Source organism: Ictidomys tridecemlineatus, chromosome 3 (genome assembly GCF_052094955.1).
Source record: "Ictidomys tridecemlineatus isolate mIctTri1 chromosome 3, mIctTri1.hap1, whole genome shotgun sequence".
Taxonomy (NCBI): domain Eukaryota; kingdom Metazoa; phylum Chordata; class Mammalia; order Rodentia; family Sciuridae; genus Ictidomys; species Ictidomys tridecemlineatus.
The window spans coordinates 51972246-51989552 of record NC_135479.1 but is presented as its reverse complement, the minus strand read 5'-3'; the positions used below and the strand labels follow the sequence as shown (position 1 = coordinate 51989552).

The 17307-nt window shown below is 44.3% G+C and overlaps 1 protein-coding gene across 2 annotated transcripts; it reads left to right on the top strand.

Moving 5' to 3' along the window:
* Window positions 1-51: 51 nt before the first annotated feature.
* Window positions 52-15633, top strand: Tp53 (tumor protein p53). 2 transcript variants are annotated; one of them, XM_005332819.5, is made up of 11 exons: window positions 52-191; window positions 9774-9872; window positions 10256-10277; window positions 10366-10638; window positions 11301-11484; window positions 11566-11678; window positions 12029-12138; window positions 12464-12600; window positions 12687-12760; window positions 14040-14146; window positions 14664-15633. In XM_005332819.5, the coding sequence occupies exons 2-11, from the start codon at window positions 9799-9801 to the stop codon at window positions 14743-14745; spliced, it is 1176 nt and encodes a 391-aa protein (XP_005332876.1). In that variant the 5' UTR covers window positions 52-191; window positions 9774-9798; the 3' UTR covers window positions 14746-15633. The 2 variants fall into 2 exon arrangements, with proteins under 2 accessions (XP_005332876.1, XP_040125303.1); XM_040269369.2 differs by having other exon boundaries at window positions 80-219.
* The last annotated feature ends 1674 nt before the right edge of the window (window positions 15634-17307 follow it).

Below are 17307 nucleotides of genomic sequence, written 5' to 3'. Positions count from 1 at the left end.
CATGGCGACTGTCCAGCTTTGTGCCAGGAACCTCGCGAGGGTTGCTGGGATTGGGATTTTCCCCTCCCATGTGCTCAGACTGGCGCTAAAAGTTTTGAGCTCCTCAAAAGTCCAGAGCCATCATTCTGGGCGCAGGTAGCTGCGTGGTTCTGAGGAGAACCTGGCGACCGGGCTTGGAGCGTGCTTCCCAGGTCGGTGACACGCTCCCCTGAGGTCGGGGTAAGGTCTCGATTGAGCTTGATGAGTCTTCTCTGAGTCATGGGCTCTCGACTGCTTATATTTGCAGCTCCAGAGAATCGCGGGGTTTGGGGGGGTGGGGGCAGCGGGGCTTCACTGGGTAAGGGGAAATGGCTGGCGGGATCAACATGGAAATGCAGTGTTGGGAGGCTTGGGTGTAGATAACGGGGATGTTACCATCAGCCAGACTCAAAGCTGAACACTTGGGCACGGGGTTGGACTTTGGGGAATCTGGAGCCTTCCAAAAGCCTACTCCCTCCCCCTGCCCCCCCATATGCCCCTATCTACCTAGAGCAGGATGCTGGGAATCTCTTAAATATGATGCACAAAGCTCTACTTTGAGACTTTCTTGAGATGTTGGAGCCCATGACATCCTAGAAGAACCTCGGGTTCCATTCCAAAATTAATTGGGGTGATCGGGAAACCCAAGGCGCTAAGGTCCCCAACTTCCGGACCTTTGTCCTTTCTGAAGTGATCTCTCCAGTGAGCGCCCGGCTCCGTTAGCTGAAGAAAATCCAATTAAAGACTATCAGCTATAGATGTGGGAAGTGCTAAATGAAAGGTTAGCCCGCGAGACGGGTCAGGATCCTGCAGGTCTGAGAGGCCCGGCAGCCCTGTTATTGTTTGGCTCTACATTTACATTTCTGCTACTTGCAGCACCATTTCCGGTTTCTCTTTGTCGGAAGAGCTCACTGTTGTCCTAATAAGAGGGAAGTAGAAAGAAAGAAAATGTATTTTAGGCGGGTTCCTATTGCTTGCGGAGGGAAACTGTTCTACCTCTCTTCCATTCTTTTTCTGAACTACTTGGTTATTGCTTTTGCAAAGGACCGGGTATTTGTTTTGATACAAACCTCAGTCCCTCCCCCTCTTTGAATGGTGTACTCCACCCACCCCCCGTCCTCGACAATCTAGAAGGACGCTACCATTGTGTAGAAAGACGTGGGGGGAGGTGTGTGTAGAAGGCAAAGCCTGGGTTTGTTTGGAAATAGGTACATTCAGGAATCAACTTTTTCTTGAAAGAGTGCAATGATAGGGCGTTTGTTTGGGAAACACACGATTTATCCAGCATCCGGTTTTGGGCTGAGCCATTCCAATTCTGGACGCAGACCGAACGTCGTGAAAGCGGAAGGGGAGGGCCTTGCGGAGAGACACCCGAGGTCCTAAAAGCAGTCCTACTCCAAGCCGCTTCTTCCCAGTGGGAGGTAGCGGAACACTTCCAAATCCCATGCAAATCAATTTCTCTTATATACATAATTTGGGGCTGGTTGTTTCTTTCACTAGTTACCGCCTACTTTATGTATACTGTGTGCTCTATTTATGTGGTGTTCCTTTTTCTAAATACGGGTTGCGTTTATATAGATCTAAAGCTTCGGCTTTTGGTAGCGGGGGGGGGGGGTGAAGGAGGGAATGCAGGCTGTGGAACGTTGAAGGGGGGAGGTGCGCTGCAGCAAGGGTTGTCTTGTTATGCAGATAAGTCTCCCAGGTAACTGCCTTTGTGGCAATCTCTGTCTGAACTAAGTGTCGGAATCCCAGTCTCCTCTTAATATGAAAAGATCTTTCCAAGACCGTAACCGGGATGTCTCAGAGCAATGCCTGTGCCTGCTTCTGCTGTTTACTAATGTATATGTATGTGTAATATATTTTTTGAAAGCCACAGTTTTCAGAACTAGCCTTGTGTCTGCAGAGGTGTGCAGTTTCTCTGAATAATTTAGTACAGTAATCCCAAGATATCCACACTAGGTGGGAGAGGGGCTTTGGTTCCAGGATGCTCAAATTCCTTACAGAAAAGGGCATAGTATATTTCCTTTAACTTATGCATATTCTCACATGTGCTTTAAATTGTCTCTAGACTACTTATAATATTTAAAACAATGTAAATGCTATTTAAATAGTTGTTATACTGTATTGTTGAGAAGAAAAAAGATCTATACATGTTCAGTACAGGCAGCAGCAACAACTTTTTAAAATAGAAGATGTGCAAAATTGTAGTAAATCAAACCTGGTTATGTGTAAAAAGAATAAATATATTCTAACCTAGCGTGGTTTATCCCAGAATCGCAATGTTACTTTGCCATTCAAAAATTAATCTGTAAATTACCAGTTAACAGGATTAAAATTCTATAATGATTTCAACAGATGCAGAAAAAGCAGTTGACAATATTCAAAAGTTATTCATGATTCTAAACAAACCTCAGAGCGAACTAATGAGGGAAATTTTTCTTGGTTTGATTAAAAAGGCATCTACAATTAAGTATTAAGATACTTAATGGTTAAAAAAATTTAAAATGTTTTAAAAAAAGATACTTAATGGTAGAAAACTGGATGTTTTTCATCTTAAGATCAGGAACTAGGGCTGGGGCTCAGTGATAAGAGTGCTTGCCTATCACATTTGAGGAACTTGGTTCTTTCTAAGCACCACATAAAAAATAAATTAATAAAAGTATTTTAAAAGATCAGGAATTAGAAAAGGATTTTATTTTCATCACTTCAGCATTGTACTGGAGGTCCTAATCAGGCAAGAAAAAGAAATAATGATTAGAAAAAGAGTCTTTTTATTTACAGCCTGTGTAATTATTTATATAAAAAGTCATAAATGGAAAATTCGAAAAATCAACCAGAACTAAGAAGTAAATACTGCAGAGTATTTACTTTTTTTTTTTTTTTTAGACACAGAGAGAGAATTTTTATTTTATTTTTTTAGTTTTCAGCTGACACAACATCCCTGTTTGTATGTGGTGCTGAGGATGGAACCCTGACGCTAGGCTTGAGCCACATCCCCAGCCCCCAGAGTATTTACTTTTAAAAACAGTAGCCTTGGGCTGGGGCTAGGGCTCAGAGGTAGAGTGCTAGGCACTGGGTTCCATCATCAGCACCACATAAAAATGAATCAATAAAATAAAGGTATTGTGTCCAACTACAACTAAAAAAAAAAAAAAACAGTAGCCTTCATAGTAGCATCCAAAACAGTGTCATGCTCAGGGATAAATTTAGCAAAATGGATAAAAGGTCTGCATTGAAAACTATAAAATATCACTTAGAGAATTGAAGGATGGTTTTAAATAATGGAGAGATATTCTATTGATGGATTAGAAGATGTAGTGATGAATCCCAATAAAAATCTTTGTAGTCTTGTTTGTACAAATTGACAAGCTGGTTCCAAATTGGGGGAAAAAAAATAGTACAGAGTTGGAGGTCTTCTTTTATTTATTTATTTATTTATGAGATGCTGGAGATTGAACCTTGGACCTCCTGTGAATTGACTATAGAGTTGTATAATTGATCTAAACATAAAACTATGATGCATGCCTATAAGGCTGAAGCAGGAAGATCTGAAGTTTAAAGCCAATCTGAGTAACTTATCGAGACCCTATCTCAGAATTTAAAAAGGCCGGGGCTGGGGATATTGCTCGGCGGTAGAGTGCTTGCCTAGTACGTGTGAGACCCTGGGTTTGATCCTCAGCACGACATAAGAATAAATAAAATAGGGCTGGGAATGTGGCTCAGACGGTAGCGCTCTCCTCTGGCATGTGTGCGGCCCGGGTTCGATCCTCAGCACCATGTACCAACAAAGATGTTGTGTCCGCTGAGAACTAAAAAATAAATATTAAAAATTCTCTCTCTCTCTCTTTCCTCTCTCACTCTCTCTTTAAAAAAGAAAAAAAGAATAAATAAAATAAAGGTATTGTGTGCAACTACAACTAAAAAATAAAGTTTAAAAAAAAAAAGGCTGGGATGTAGCTCAGTGGTAGAGCACCCCCTGGGTACAACGGCTACAATCAGTAATACAAAAATAAATAAATAAATACAAAATAAATAAGTGCATACATACAAACACATACACCACTCTGAAACTTACTTTCAGAAGAAAACCTGGACACCAATTCTTTTTTTTTTTTTTAATATTTATTTTTTAGTTGGACACAATATCTTTATTTATTTATTTTTATGTTGTGCCGTGCCCAGGATTGAACTCGGGGCCTTGCATGTGTTAGGCAGAGTGACTAAGAATATAGGTGAGATAATAAAGGGAGCATATGGATTATTCATGAAACTGGGTGATAGATACATGAGGGTACATTCTTTTTCCTTTTTGTAATGTGTTAGAATTTTTCCATAAGAAATTCTTTCCTGTTTTTGTTTTTGTGGGCTACTGGGAATCAAACTCGGGGCCTTGGACCTATCTGGCAAGCACTCTGCCACTGAGATATATCCCCAACCTCAAAAGATATCCTTTTTTTTTTTTCACTTTTCAGTGGATACAACATCTTTATTTTGTTTTTATGTGGTGCTGAGGATCGAACCCAGCGCCCCGCACATGCCCGGCAAGCGCGTTACCGCTTGAGCCACATCCCCAACCCCCAAAAGATATTCTTATACCAGTCTTGGTGAAACCTTAGGAAAACATTGGGCACAGTGGCGCGCACCTGTAACCACAGCAGCTCAAGAGGCTGAGGCAGAAGATTGCAAGTTTAAGGCCAGCCTAAGCAACTTAGTAAGTCCCCTAAGTATTTAGGAAGAATTTGTTTTAAAAAATAAAAAGGACTGGGGTGTTGCTTAGTGGTAAAGTGCCCCTGGATTCAATCCCCAATACCAAACAAAAAAAGATAAAGCAAGCAAGCAAACTTAGGAAAATATTATTCAGTTTTTGAGACGTCCCAGATTCACATCCCTGGTTCTGCCCTATAGTTTTAAAAACCTTGGTAAATGACTTAATACTTCAACTCTCAGTTCCTTCATCTATTGTTGAAACCTACCTTGCTTGCTTGTAGTGGGAGGCCTGTAAGTCTATAGGGCCTACAGCAGCTGATACTGTTAAGACTTATTATAATGGTCCTTGCCCCTCCTTGGGGTCTCAGATGAGCTTACTGCCTTCCTACCCCACATTTCCTTAAACACTGACCCCACCAGAACCATTTGGTAGGTCCAGTTCAGCTTGACATGTTCATATCATGGCCTCCACCATGTAGGCTTAGGACCTGACTTCCTTCACCAGACTCCTAAGCGCAAGAAGTAAAATCAAGAATCAGTAAATGGGATGGACTCAAACTAAAAAGCTTCTCAGCAGAGAAGAGAGAGCCAACAGAATGGGAGAAAACCTTTACCACATTTACCTCAGAGAGAGCACTAATCTCCAGAAGAACTCCAAAAACTGAACACACATACACACACACACACACACACACACAAAATAAATAAAATAAAAATTTTTAAAAAATCCAATCAATAAATAGGCTAAGGAGCTGAACAGACATTTCACAGAAGAAATATAATCAATCAACAAACATGAAAAAGTGTTCATCATCTCTAGCAATTGGAGAAATGTAAATCAAAACTACTCTTAAGATTTCATCTCACTCCAGTCCAAACAGCAATTATCAAGAATATGAGCAACAGTAAGTGTTGGTGAGGATGTAGGGGAAAGGGTACACTCATACCTTGCTGGTGGGACTGCAAATTGGTACAGCCACTATGGAAAGCAGTATGGATATTCCTCAAAAAACTTGGAATGGAAATACTATTCGACCCAACCACCCCACTCCTTAGTTTATACCGAAAGGATTTAAGATTAGAATATTACAGTGACACAGCCACATCAATGTTTATGTTTATATATATATATAGTAACAATGTCCATTTCATATATATATATAATTACATTACTGGTGTGACTGTACCATGTTCAGCCAGAGGAAGGAGAAGTTGTGCTCCATTTGTGTACAATGTGTCAAAATGCATTCTACTGTCACCAATTGGAACAAATTAAAAAATAATAATAACAACCTGAGTGTTAGAGACAAGGAGACTTCCTATATCTGTGAGGCTGTTTTCCTCCAAGGAGTCAGATGCTTTGAGCCACCATCCCAGGAAAGCCCCACTTCCCACTCCTTGTTTACTGAACAGCATTCCCTAAGGAAGTGAACTTCCATTAGCAGGGTGGGAACAGTACCACAAAAGCTGCACTAGGGCTGAGGCTGTGGCTCAGTGGTAGAGCACTTACCTAGCATGTGTGAGGCACTGGGTTCGATTCTCAGCACCACATATGAATAAAAAATAAAGGTCCATTGATACCTAAAAAATATATATTTTTTTAAAAGCTGCACTTGGGCTGGGGTTATGGCTCATTGGTAAAGCGCTCACCTAGCATGTTCAAGGCCCTAGGTCAATCCTCAGCACCACATAAAAATAAAAAAACAAAGGTATTTTAAAAACTCAATTACTTCTGCACTAACTCACAAAGTTCTCTCTAAAATAATTAGAACAGGCTGGAGTTGTGGCTCACTGGTAGAATGCTTGCCCAGCACAGGTGAGGCACTGGCTTCCATCCCTAGACCCACATTAAAAAAAAAAAAAAAAAACTAAATAAACAAGGTGTTTGCTGCCCCCATCCAGCAAGCGCAACTGAACCAAAGTCACTCATGTGAATTTAGGTGACACAGAATACCTTTTTCTATGAGCTTCAGGACAGCTTCTCCGCGCCTTCCAGCCTCAGGATCCCACAAAGGGGCAAGAGAAAGTCAGGAGAGGCTGGGGGGAGGAGGGAACGCACATTCTGGAGTTGGCTTCTATGCTGTTTCTTAGAACATTCTATTTCCAAAAGAGGGGGGCAAGGGGTAGGATTACAAAGGAACAGGTGAGTGTAACTCAACCCCACCAGTAACGCCTGCTCCAGGAACCACACCTCATTATCCCAGCAGAGGTAAAGGTCAAGTTATTGAAAGGTATAATAATTGTTCAGTATCTCTTGCTCAGGACTTAAGGCCAGGTATTTCCAGAGCATCTCCCAACAGATATTGTATCCATCTACAACTGAAAATATTAAAAATAACAATAATAATTAGAACAAATATAAGAGGACAGTTATATTAACAGCTCTTATGATATGCCAAATACTCTGCTTTGTTTTATTTATTCTTTCATGATGCTGGGGATCCTACCACTGAGCTATACATTCCAACTCCTTTTCTCAGCTCTTTATAAAATGATGATGAATTAAAGTACTATTTTAATAATAAGGTACATGTTTCAGATCAAAGGACACTAAAGCACAGAAAGGTTAAATAACCTCCCAAAGTTAAACAGCTGCTAGGTAGTGAGCCTGGGATGCAGGCCGAGCCTGCCTACCTCCAGGGATTGCATGCTCGACTGCTATCTGTCTATATTTCCCCAGGTCCTAGCTGATTTGGCACTAAGACATAGGAATGAGTAAAACTTGATTCTTCCTTCATGGGAACCAGATAACAACTATTTTGATTCACTGCTTTTAAAATCAAATAATAAACCTGAATTCTTTGGGATAAAAAGGGGTGCTAGGGATTGAAGGCACAGCCTTGAGCATGCCAGGTAAGTGCTTTATCACTAACTTACACACCCGGCCTAAAACTCAATTCTTTTTTTTTTTTTTGAGAGAGAGAGAGAGAGAATTTATTTATTTATTTTTTTAAGCTTTTGGCGGATACAACATCTTTGTTTGTATGTGGTGCTGAGGATTGAACCCGGGCCACACGAGTGCGAGGCGAGCGCGCTACCGCTTGAGCCACATCCCCAGCCCTAAAACTCAATTCTTAATAAAGTGAAGCAGCCAGAAGAATCCAATTGAGATAGGGTACACTATCAAATACAGGGCTTTGGACTTCTGATTCTCCTCCCCTTTTATTTTTACTCTTGTTTTGATCACTGATCTGTAGGACACCCTGGGCCACTCCATTTCTTTCTTTCCTCCCTGCTCCTGCTCAGCCCTACCCCAAATTGAGGGGCTGTGGTATCTGACCCTTTGCCAACCTCTCACTGAGAGGACTTTCTTCAGCTAAAATGTGCCTTAACCATTTACAGAAGAGAGCTTTTTACAGAAAAGTCTGATGATAGTAAGCATCTTATTCACAAAATTTTAAAATATATATATGTTTATTTTTTAGTTGTAGTTGGACACAATGTCTTTATTTTTATGTGCTGCTGAGGATCAAACTCAGGGCCCCGCCCGTGCTAGGCAAGCACTCTATCACTGAGCCACAATCCCACTGTTTGAGTGGTCATTTTTGATAAAAGCTCATTCATTTAACCTCTTCACTTGTCAAGTGGCAAGTGTGGTTATCAGGACGGATAAGATAAACAGTGTGAAAGGATTGTGCAAACTCTAGGTACATAAGAAAGAAAACCCTCTATCAACATAAAGGTGGAAGTAAATGTTAAGGAAGATTAGGAAAAAGCCTGCCATTAATGTCACTGCTTGTTTGTGGGGCAGAAAGAAAAGTGCAGTGAGCATTTTTGGTGAGTATCTCTCTCAGCAAAGCTCAAGAGAGATTTGGCATCAAGAAAAATAGCCTGGGCTGGGGTTGTAACTTAGTGGTAGAGTGCTTGCCTAGCATGTGTGTGGCACTGGGTTCGATTCTCAGCACCACAAATACATAAAGGTCCGTCAATAACTAATAAAATATTTTAGAAAAAGAAAGGCCAAGCACATGCCTGTAATCCCAGCGGCTCAGGAGACTGAGACAGGATGGTCGCAAGTTCAAAGCCAGCCTCAGTAATGGCAAGGCACTAAGCAATGCAGTGAGACCCTGTCTCTAAATAAAATACAAAATAGGGCTGGGGATGTGGTTTAGTGGCCAAGTGCCCCTGAGTTCAATTCCTGGTACCAAAAGAATAAGAAAAGAAAGATAGCCTGGTGTCAGGCATGATAACACACATCTGTAAGCCTAGCAACTTATCTCAAAACAAAAAGAACTGGGGGTGTAGCTCAGTGATAGAGCTCCCCTAGATTCAATCAATCCTCAATACCACAAAAATAAATAATAAATAAAACACTTTCCTGCCCTGAGGGTGATTATACTCTACTAAAGTAAACAGATGAAATAAACAAGGAAGAAGCATCAAACATTAAAATAAGGTGGCTTGGTGGAGTTGAGCTGGCTGGCTATGATTGAGTGGTCTGTGGAAACATCCCTGAGGAAGTGAGACACACAAATTGAGGTCTCAGTGGGAAGGAACCAACCACACAGCCAAAGGGGGACTAGAGTTGGAAATGAGTATTGTAGAGGGAACCACTAATTGATTGAGCAGAGAAGGACATTCAAGCTAGTTAGAGCCCCCCCAGGAAAGGAAAGGGGAAGGAATCCTTGGTAGTTGTTGAATCAAAGTGGTAGAGAGGGGTGAAGAGGGGGGTCTCAGGAATGGGCAAGAGGAGAGATGATCATTCTTCACGATTTGTGAAGGCGATCCCAGAAATGGAGCTATGTGGAGGTTGGTGAGGTGCCCTTCTCCACAGGGAGGGAGTGGGCTAGAGTGCAAATTTTGTAAGGCTTGTAGATGTAATGGATGGTTAGAGGCCCCTCTTGGGTTATCTTTTCTGAAGAATTGTGTGGCCGAAAAGCTGGCTAGCAAGGAATGGTCAGGAGCAGCCTGAGAGAAAGGCAGAAGGAGCCCATCTGTTCCTGCTCCCCAGGAAGTCAGGCTGTATCCCCTCCCATAGCAGGTTCTCAGGCCCCATTGCCTAGGGTTGGATGTGTCTTGTGCTGATTCTCACTTTTCCCCTCATAAAGGCCAGACTGCATCCTGAACGCTGCTATGGAGGAGCCGCAGTCGGATCTCAGCATCGAGCCTCCTCTGAGTCAGGAGACATTTTCAGACTTATGGAACCTGTGAGTAGATGATTTTTCTCCCCCCGTCCCGCTTATTTATTTATTTATGATACCAGGTATTGAACCAGAAATACTTAACCACTGACCCACATCCCCTGCCCTTTGTTGTATTTTATTTAGAGACAGGGTCTCACTGATTTGTTTAGGGCTAAAATGTTGAGGCTAGCTTTGAACTCTCTATCCTCCTGCCTCAGCCTCCCAAGCCACTGGGATTACACGCATTCCCCACCATGCCCAGCCTGAGTAGATCCCATGGGAAGGGCAGGCCTGCTACCCAGTCCCCCACAGATTAACCACCTTCCCCAACCCAGTCCCTAGCCCCCTAGCAGAAGCCTATGGGAAGCAAAAATCAATAGTGCTGACTTTCTGCTCTTATCTTTCAGACTTCCTGAAAACAATGTTCTGGTAAGGACTGGAGCTGGAGGGACTAGGGACTTGGTCGGCTAGTGGGCTGGGAACCCAGCCTTAAGACTCCTCTTTTGACCATCCACAGTCTCCTGTATTGTCCCCTCCTATGGATGACTTGCTGCTATCTTCAGAAGACGTTGAAAACTGGTTTGACAAAGGCCCAGATGAAGCCCTTCAAATGTCAGCAGCTCCTGCACCAAAGGCCCCCACACCAGCGGCCTCTACACTGGCAGCCCCTGCACCAGCCACCTCTTGGCCCCTATCATCATCGGTCCCTTCTCAAAACACCTACCCTGGCGTCTATGGTTTCCGTCTAGGCTTCATTCATTCTGGGACAGCCAAATCAGTCACGTGCACGGTCAGTGGCTCTGGGGAGCAGGCTTTCATATGACCTTTCAATGCCTAGTCATATTCCCCTGTGTTTTGTGTTTTTGTTTTGTTTTGTTGTTGTTGTTTTGGTCTGGAGCTTGAGGATTTCCTCTTTAGCCTTTGACTTCTTAGACATTATTTCCATTTTACCCATTTAGTCTGTGGACTTTGACCTCTGTCCCAAAGTTGAATTTTCTACTAGAGAGACTGAGTCCAGAAGGTCCCTTGAACCCAGGAGTTCAAAGCCAGCATTTGTAACACCATGAAACTCTGTCTTAAACAAAAAGCCAGGAATGTCATATACCTGTAAATCCAGCAACTTGGAGGCTGAGGCAGGAAGATGACATGCTCAAGGCCAGCCTTAGCAACTTAGCAAGACCCTGTCTCAAAGAAATAAAAAGTATTGGGAATGTAGCTCAGTAATAAAGGGACACTGGTTTCAGTCCCTATTGCAAAAAAAAAAAGAGAGAGAGAGCGAGAAAATAAACTCCCTATATGTAGACCCTAACTCCATTATCTCTAGCTGCCCTCCCCTGTGGTTCCTGACATCTAATAGGTGCCCAAACAGTGCTTGTTCATTAAATCTCCTTTTTCCCTTGTTTCATTTGTTGGCTTTTCCCCACCCTTCAACTCTTCTCCTTTCTTCTACAGTATTCCCCTTCTCTCAACAAGCTATTCTGTCAGCTGGCAAAAACCTGCCCTGTGCAGCTGTGGGTTGACTCAACACCCCCACCTGGCACCCGCGTCCGTGCCATGGCCATCTATAAGAAGTCACAGCACATGACAGAAGTTGTGAGGCGCTGTCCCCATCACGAACGCTGCTCTGATAGCGATGGTTAGTGATCAGGGGCTTAAGATGGATTCAGCTGTCTGCCCAGGGTCCCCAAGCCTCTAATGTGTCCCTGATTGCTCGTAGGCCTGGCCCCTCCTCAGCATCTCATCCGAGTGGAAGGAAATTTGCGTGCAGAATATTTGGATGACAGAAACACTTTTCGACACAGTGTAGTGGTGCCCTATGAACCTCCTGAGGTTTGCTTTGGCAGCTGGGGTCTCTGGGAGGAGGGGACTGGAAGGGATTGTCATTGGCTATTCAGGGGGAAGTAGGGAACTTTGTCTTGCTTTTTGTTTTGTTTTGTTTTTTTGTTTTGTTTTGTTTTTTTTGTTTAAGTACTGGGGATAGAACTCAGGGCCTCACATATGTTAGGCCAGTGTTCTACCACTGAGCCACACTCCCAGCCTGCCTGCTTTTTATTCAGTGTCTTCCCAACCTTGGGAAATTTGCAGAGGAAAAAGGGTTACCCCTATTTCCTTAAGTGAAGAAACGGAAGCTTCTAGAGGCTGCAGGCCTCCCTGCCTGACACAGATCTTGTTCTTCCCAGGTGGGCTCTGAATGCACCACCATCCACTACAACTACATGTGCAACAGCTCTTGCATGGGAGGCATGAACCGACGGCCCATCCTCACCATTATCACGTTGGAAGACTCTAGGTAGGGATCCGCATGCCATCCTTCACACTGGCGTGCTCCTTTCCAGCCTCTGCCTGTCCCTGTCCCCACCCCCTACCACACTGTCACTCATTGTTAACTTTCACCCTTCCTCCACAAGTAGGACTTCCTCTGCTGTTTTCTCTCACCTTCCTATTCTCTGGTTTTGAGATCTATCTTACCATTGGCTTCTCCTTAGTGTCCCTGGAGCAGGATCTCAGGCTCCAGAGGGGAAAAATGCAATTAGGAGTAGGTGGGGCCTGATTTACGGACAGGGTGAGAAGGACCCAGTTTTCTAACTTCCTCCTACTTCTCTCATCCTGTACAGTGGTAACCTGCTGGGACGGAACAGCTTCGAGGTACGCGTGTGTGCTTGTCCCGGGAGAGACCGCCGCACCGAGGAGGAAAATTTCCGCAAAAGAGGAGAGCCTTGCCCTGAGCCACCACCAGGGAGTACTAAGCGAGGTAAGTAAGCAGGACAAAAAGAGGTGGACGGGGAAGAGAGGGTGTAGTTCTGCCCAAAATTCACTCTTTTCTCACCTTTTCCCCAGCACTACCCACTGGCACCAGCTCCTCTCCCCAGCCAAAGAAGAAACCACTAGATGGAGAATATTTCACCCTTAAGGTACCAAGTCTGAGAGAAACACATAGTCTCTTGCACATACTAATTGGAATTGAAGAAAATATGTATTTATTATTTCCTCTGTTCATATCCTAGACTCTTAGAGTAAGTTATTATCAGATTGCAAGTTTTCAGCCTAGCACTTTTGGCTGCATTGCCTGCAATTAGGGCATTTGTCATCAGAGGATAGTGCTGCCTCAGACAGTGACCCTTGGTTGTACCCAAAGTGACAACACTTTGTATAAAGTGAGAATACTTGTACCATGGTATAATGCTTCTCCACTTATGATGGAATCGCCTCCCAGTAAGCCCATTGTAAGCTGAAAACATTAACAAATCAAAAGAGCATTTGGGCTGGGGTTGTGGCTGGATTGTAGAGTGCTTGCCTAGCATGTGTGAAACCCTGGGTTCAATCCCCAACACTGCAATTAATCCACCTAACTTATCATACATCACAGGTGAGCAATACAGTATACAGTACAATATCATGGTCATGGTCATGTGGCTGACAGACCTGCAACTTACTGCCACTGCCCCATATTGACAAAGAGTATCATACTACATAATGCTAGTCTGTAAAAGACCCAAAATTGATATCCACTTTCTACTATCACTTTTGCACCATTGTAAAATAAAAAACCACTGTAAGTTCAGGGCCATCTGTATTTTTTTTTAATTTATTTATTTTTTTATTGGTTGTTCAAAACATTACCACCATCTGTATTAATAAGGATCATCTTTCAAAAGGAAAATTGTTGGGCTCAGGGTATAGCTCAGTGGTAAAGCACTTGCCTAATATGTTTGAGACCCTGGGTTCCATCTCCAGCCCTATAAAAAGGGGGGGGGGGAATGTTTCAAGACAGACATGGTGGTGTACGCCTGTAATCCCAGTGGTTTGAGATGCTAAGGCAGGAAGACAGCAAGTTTGAGACCAACCTCAGTAACTTAGTGAGACCCTGTCTCAATAAAAAATGAAAAGGGGACTGGGGATGCAGTCAGTGGTAAAGTATCCCTGGGTTCAGTCCCTTGTACAAAAAAAAAACATGAGCCAGAGATTTGGGACACTGAAGTAGGAGGTTTATAAGCTCAAGGCCAACCTTGTAACCTGGTAAGACCGTTTCTCAATAAAATTTGAAAAAAGGGGCTGGGGACTAGCTTAAGTCTTAAGAGTGCCCCTGGGTTCAATCCCTAGTAGTATGCCTCCCTCCAAAAAAGAAGACAGCTAGAAAATGGTTCTGTGACTTTGCCCAACTTTCTCCATCCCCCTTCACCCTTGCTGCAGATCCGTGGCCGTGCACGCTTTGAGATGTTCCAAGAGTTGAATGAAGCCCTGGAGCTCAAGGATGCCCAGGCTGAAAAGGAGCCAGGGGAGAGCAGGCCACACCCCAGGTGAGTGACTGACTGGGCCCTGTCCCCTCCCTACTAGATTGGAAAACCATAGGATTCCATTCCAATTCTGCCTTCATGGTAAAAGATAGTAGATCCCATCCCACTGGTCCTGTCCCTTCTCAGTGTTCCTTAGTGTTCCTCCTGTTATATCATACAACCATGTCCCTGTCTCTGGCTCCTCTAACGTAGTGATGAGCATGAATATTTCTTTGCCATCTTGGCAAATCCTAACTCAGAGCTGAGGGGTTGAGGAGTGGGGAGCCTAGTAATTTTATGAAACTGATGGGCAGAACCAGTTGGGGGTCACTCAACCCTGCGAAGTACTAGCAGGTACTCTGTGATCTTGTTACTCGCCCTTCTCATGCTGTTTCCTTGTGGTATAAGGGAAGATGAAAGGATTGATACACACAGGTACCCCCCAAGTGCTCAGCGAACATGTATGACCATCTTAATTTAAATTCCCCTTGTGCCAGCCTTACGTCATCTTTCCTCATCCCCTTTTCTGTTTTCCCTACAGCTACCTGAAGTCCAAGAAGGGGCAGTCTACCTCCCGTCATAAAAAAATAATATTCAAGAGAGAGGGCCCTGATTCAGACTGACATCCTCTGACTCTTGTCTCCCACCCCCACCCCTGCCCTCCTTCCCTAGCATTTTGGAACTTGGGTGCTTGAATCCCTGCTTAGTATAGATGTGCCTCAGACATGCCTAGGAATTCTGCCATTTGTCTTGTCTATAGAGTTTCACTCAAGTCAGCCTGCACTGGTGTTTTGGGGAGAGGTGAGAGCTAAGACATACCTATGGCTTAGCTTTAACTGTGAAGAGTGGGAGATGGAAGAAAATGTTCTTGCTTGTAAGGGTTAACCTACAACCAGCCATCCGATGGGTTAAAAGCCCTTCTTCAACCCTGCCGACCAGAAAAGCTATCTTCAAGTTGTTTAATTTCTCCTAACTTCAATACCCACGTCTATAAAACGCTGATTATCGTACCTACCTCACGGGGTTTGTTGTGAGGGTTAATGAAATAACTAACATATGTCTGGCTTTGAACGGCCTTGTATTAGGAGGTGGCTTGGCCCCCTTGTGGTTGTTGGTTTCCTGCCCCTGTTAGGGCAATGTGTTGATGGTTTCCAAGATTGAGCAGCTGGTTAAAGGGAAGGAGTTGCCAAGTCTCTGCCGGCCAGCCAAATCCTGTCCAACCTCTTGTTGAACCTTGGCACCTGAAATGAAATCTCATCCCATCCCACAGCCTGGAGGATTCCATCTCAGGCTTATATAGGATCTGTGTCCACCAAGATCTGTTTTACTTCCCCCATATGCTCAGGGTCAGGTTTTTGTAGTTTTGGGGGGTTTTTTAATTTTTTTTATTTTTTTATTTGTTTGTTGGCACACTGCAAGACAAATCTGCCTTTGTCACCCCATACCCTTTCTCTCATTTTATATCCCCTTTTTATATCGATTTCTTGTTTTACAATAAAACTTTGCTACCACCTGTGTGTTTGGTAGATGGGTGTCCACACTGGCTGCCTGGGCCCCCAGGTGCAGGGATGAGTACGGAGGTCAAGTTGGGAGATAGCCCCCTGGGTCTCCAGGATGGGTGGGCTGAAGCGGGGGGCGGGGGGGGGGCAGTGCTTAGGCTCCAGGAGGGGAACAAAGGCTGGGGACTGGGTCAGTCTGTGGGCTGCATGACAACAAGGGAGAGGGGTGACTCCATTCATAACTTGGGAACCAACTGTCCCTCCTCCCCTCCTGCCAGGGCTGGCACAAAGTTCTCACCCGCCCCTGCTTCTAGGGTTGGGCTGCTGTCTCCTCGGCAGCCTCTCACCAAGGATTATGGGATTTAAATGTCTGATTTAGCAAGCCTGAGCCTCCTGGGTAGCCATCTGCTCTACAGTAAAGGGGCAGGGTACCTGGGTCCCCAAGGGGAAGGGAGTGGGTGCTACTGGATGAATAGAAAGACCAATGGAGGCCTGTCATATGGGGTCCCAGGGAACCGAGGGCAGCTAAGGTGAGAGTTGGGGCTTTCCCAGCATCCTCTCATCCTGGGCCTGGTGCCAGGCAGTTGAATGAATTGAAGCTTTACACTCTGCCAGGAAAACCTTTGAAAGGGCTTCTTGGGCTAGGGAGGACAGTCAGGGTTGGGGAGCCCAGCATGTCCTGCCTGCCCTGTTGCTTAGTGCTGCTGACTCCTAGGGAGGGGTGCTGGGGGCCAGGCTTTCCCCATTGGAGGCTGTGTCTTGAGCCAGTGCCCACAGGGATAACAAGTCAGTAGGCACATGGCTTGGCCTCTTGTCTCTTCCCTGGTGGTGGAGCAAGGGGTCTAAGGTACAGAGAGACCTTGGAGCCACCATCTATAACCTATAAATCAGTGCCTATGGGGGTTTGCCTTGCCCATGTCCCAGACACCTAGGAACTGACACCCCGTCCTCAACACCACCATTTTTCTTGCTCACTAGGAAATGAGTATCAAATGCTCTTCCAAGAGACCCAGCTTCACTTCTTTGGGATAATAACTTTATTCATTCATTGGTGGTGCTGGGATTCAAACCCAGAGCCTTGCACATGATAGGCAAGTGCTCTGCCACTGGGATACACAACCCAGCCCCAGATACTTTAATTTTGTCTTTTTCCCCAACCTACTAGGCAAACCAGAACTCCTGAAACTCAGTTCTTACTCCTTTGAGAAGCAAAGGACACTTAGAAGCTTCATTGTTCCTTTTTTCTCCAGTTTTATTGGGAGGTACAATTGACTCCAAAATAGGTACACAGTATGATAACTTGAGCATGGCATGCTAATGCTCACCTGCAGTCCAGACACTCAGGAGGCTGAAGTGGAAAGATCTCTTGAGCCCAGGAGTCAACATGCACACATCATAAGATGATTACTGCAATTAATACAGCTCTTACCATGCAGTTACCATTTGTGTGTATGTGGGCAATGGACACAAGATCTACTCTGCTAATTTCTGCTAAACAGAAAAGTTGTCTTTTTTTCTTTTCTGTGCTGGGAATTGCATGGATCAAACCCTAGCCTTGTACATAATTGGCATGTTCCTCTAGACTGTGTCCTTAGCTGTTTTTTACTGTTGTACTGCAAAAAGCCGATCCGTTCTGGCTCCATAGATTCCTTCTTTGTGAGCTGATTTTCAAGCCAGCTCTGCAGT

Excerpts from the sequence above, each read along its gene's own strand:
- Tp53 (XM_005332819.5), top strand. The coding sequence starts at position 9,799 with ATGGAGGAGCCGCAGTCGGATCTCAGCATCGAGCCTCCTCTGAGTCAG. Across the intron at positions 9,873-10,255 it reads TTTTCAGACTTATGGAACCT|ACTTCCTGAAAACAATGTTC; the intron begins GTGAGTAGATGA and ends CTTATCTTTCAG. Across the intron at positions 12,601-12,686 it reads ACCAGGGAGTACTAAGCGAG|CACTACCCACTGGCACCAGC; the intron begins GTAAGTAAGCAG and ends CCTTTTCCCCAG.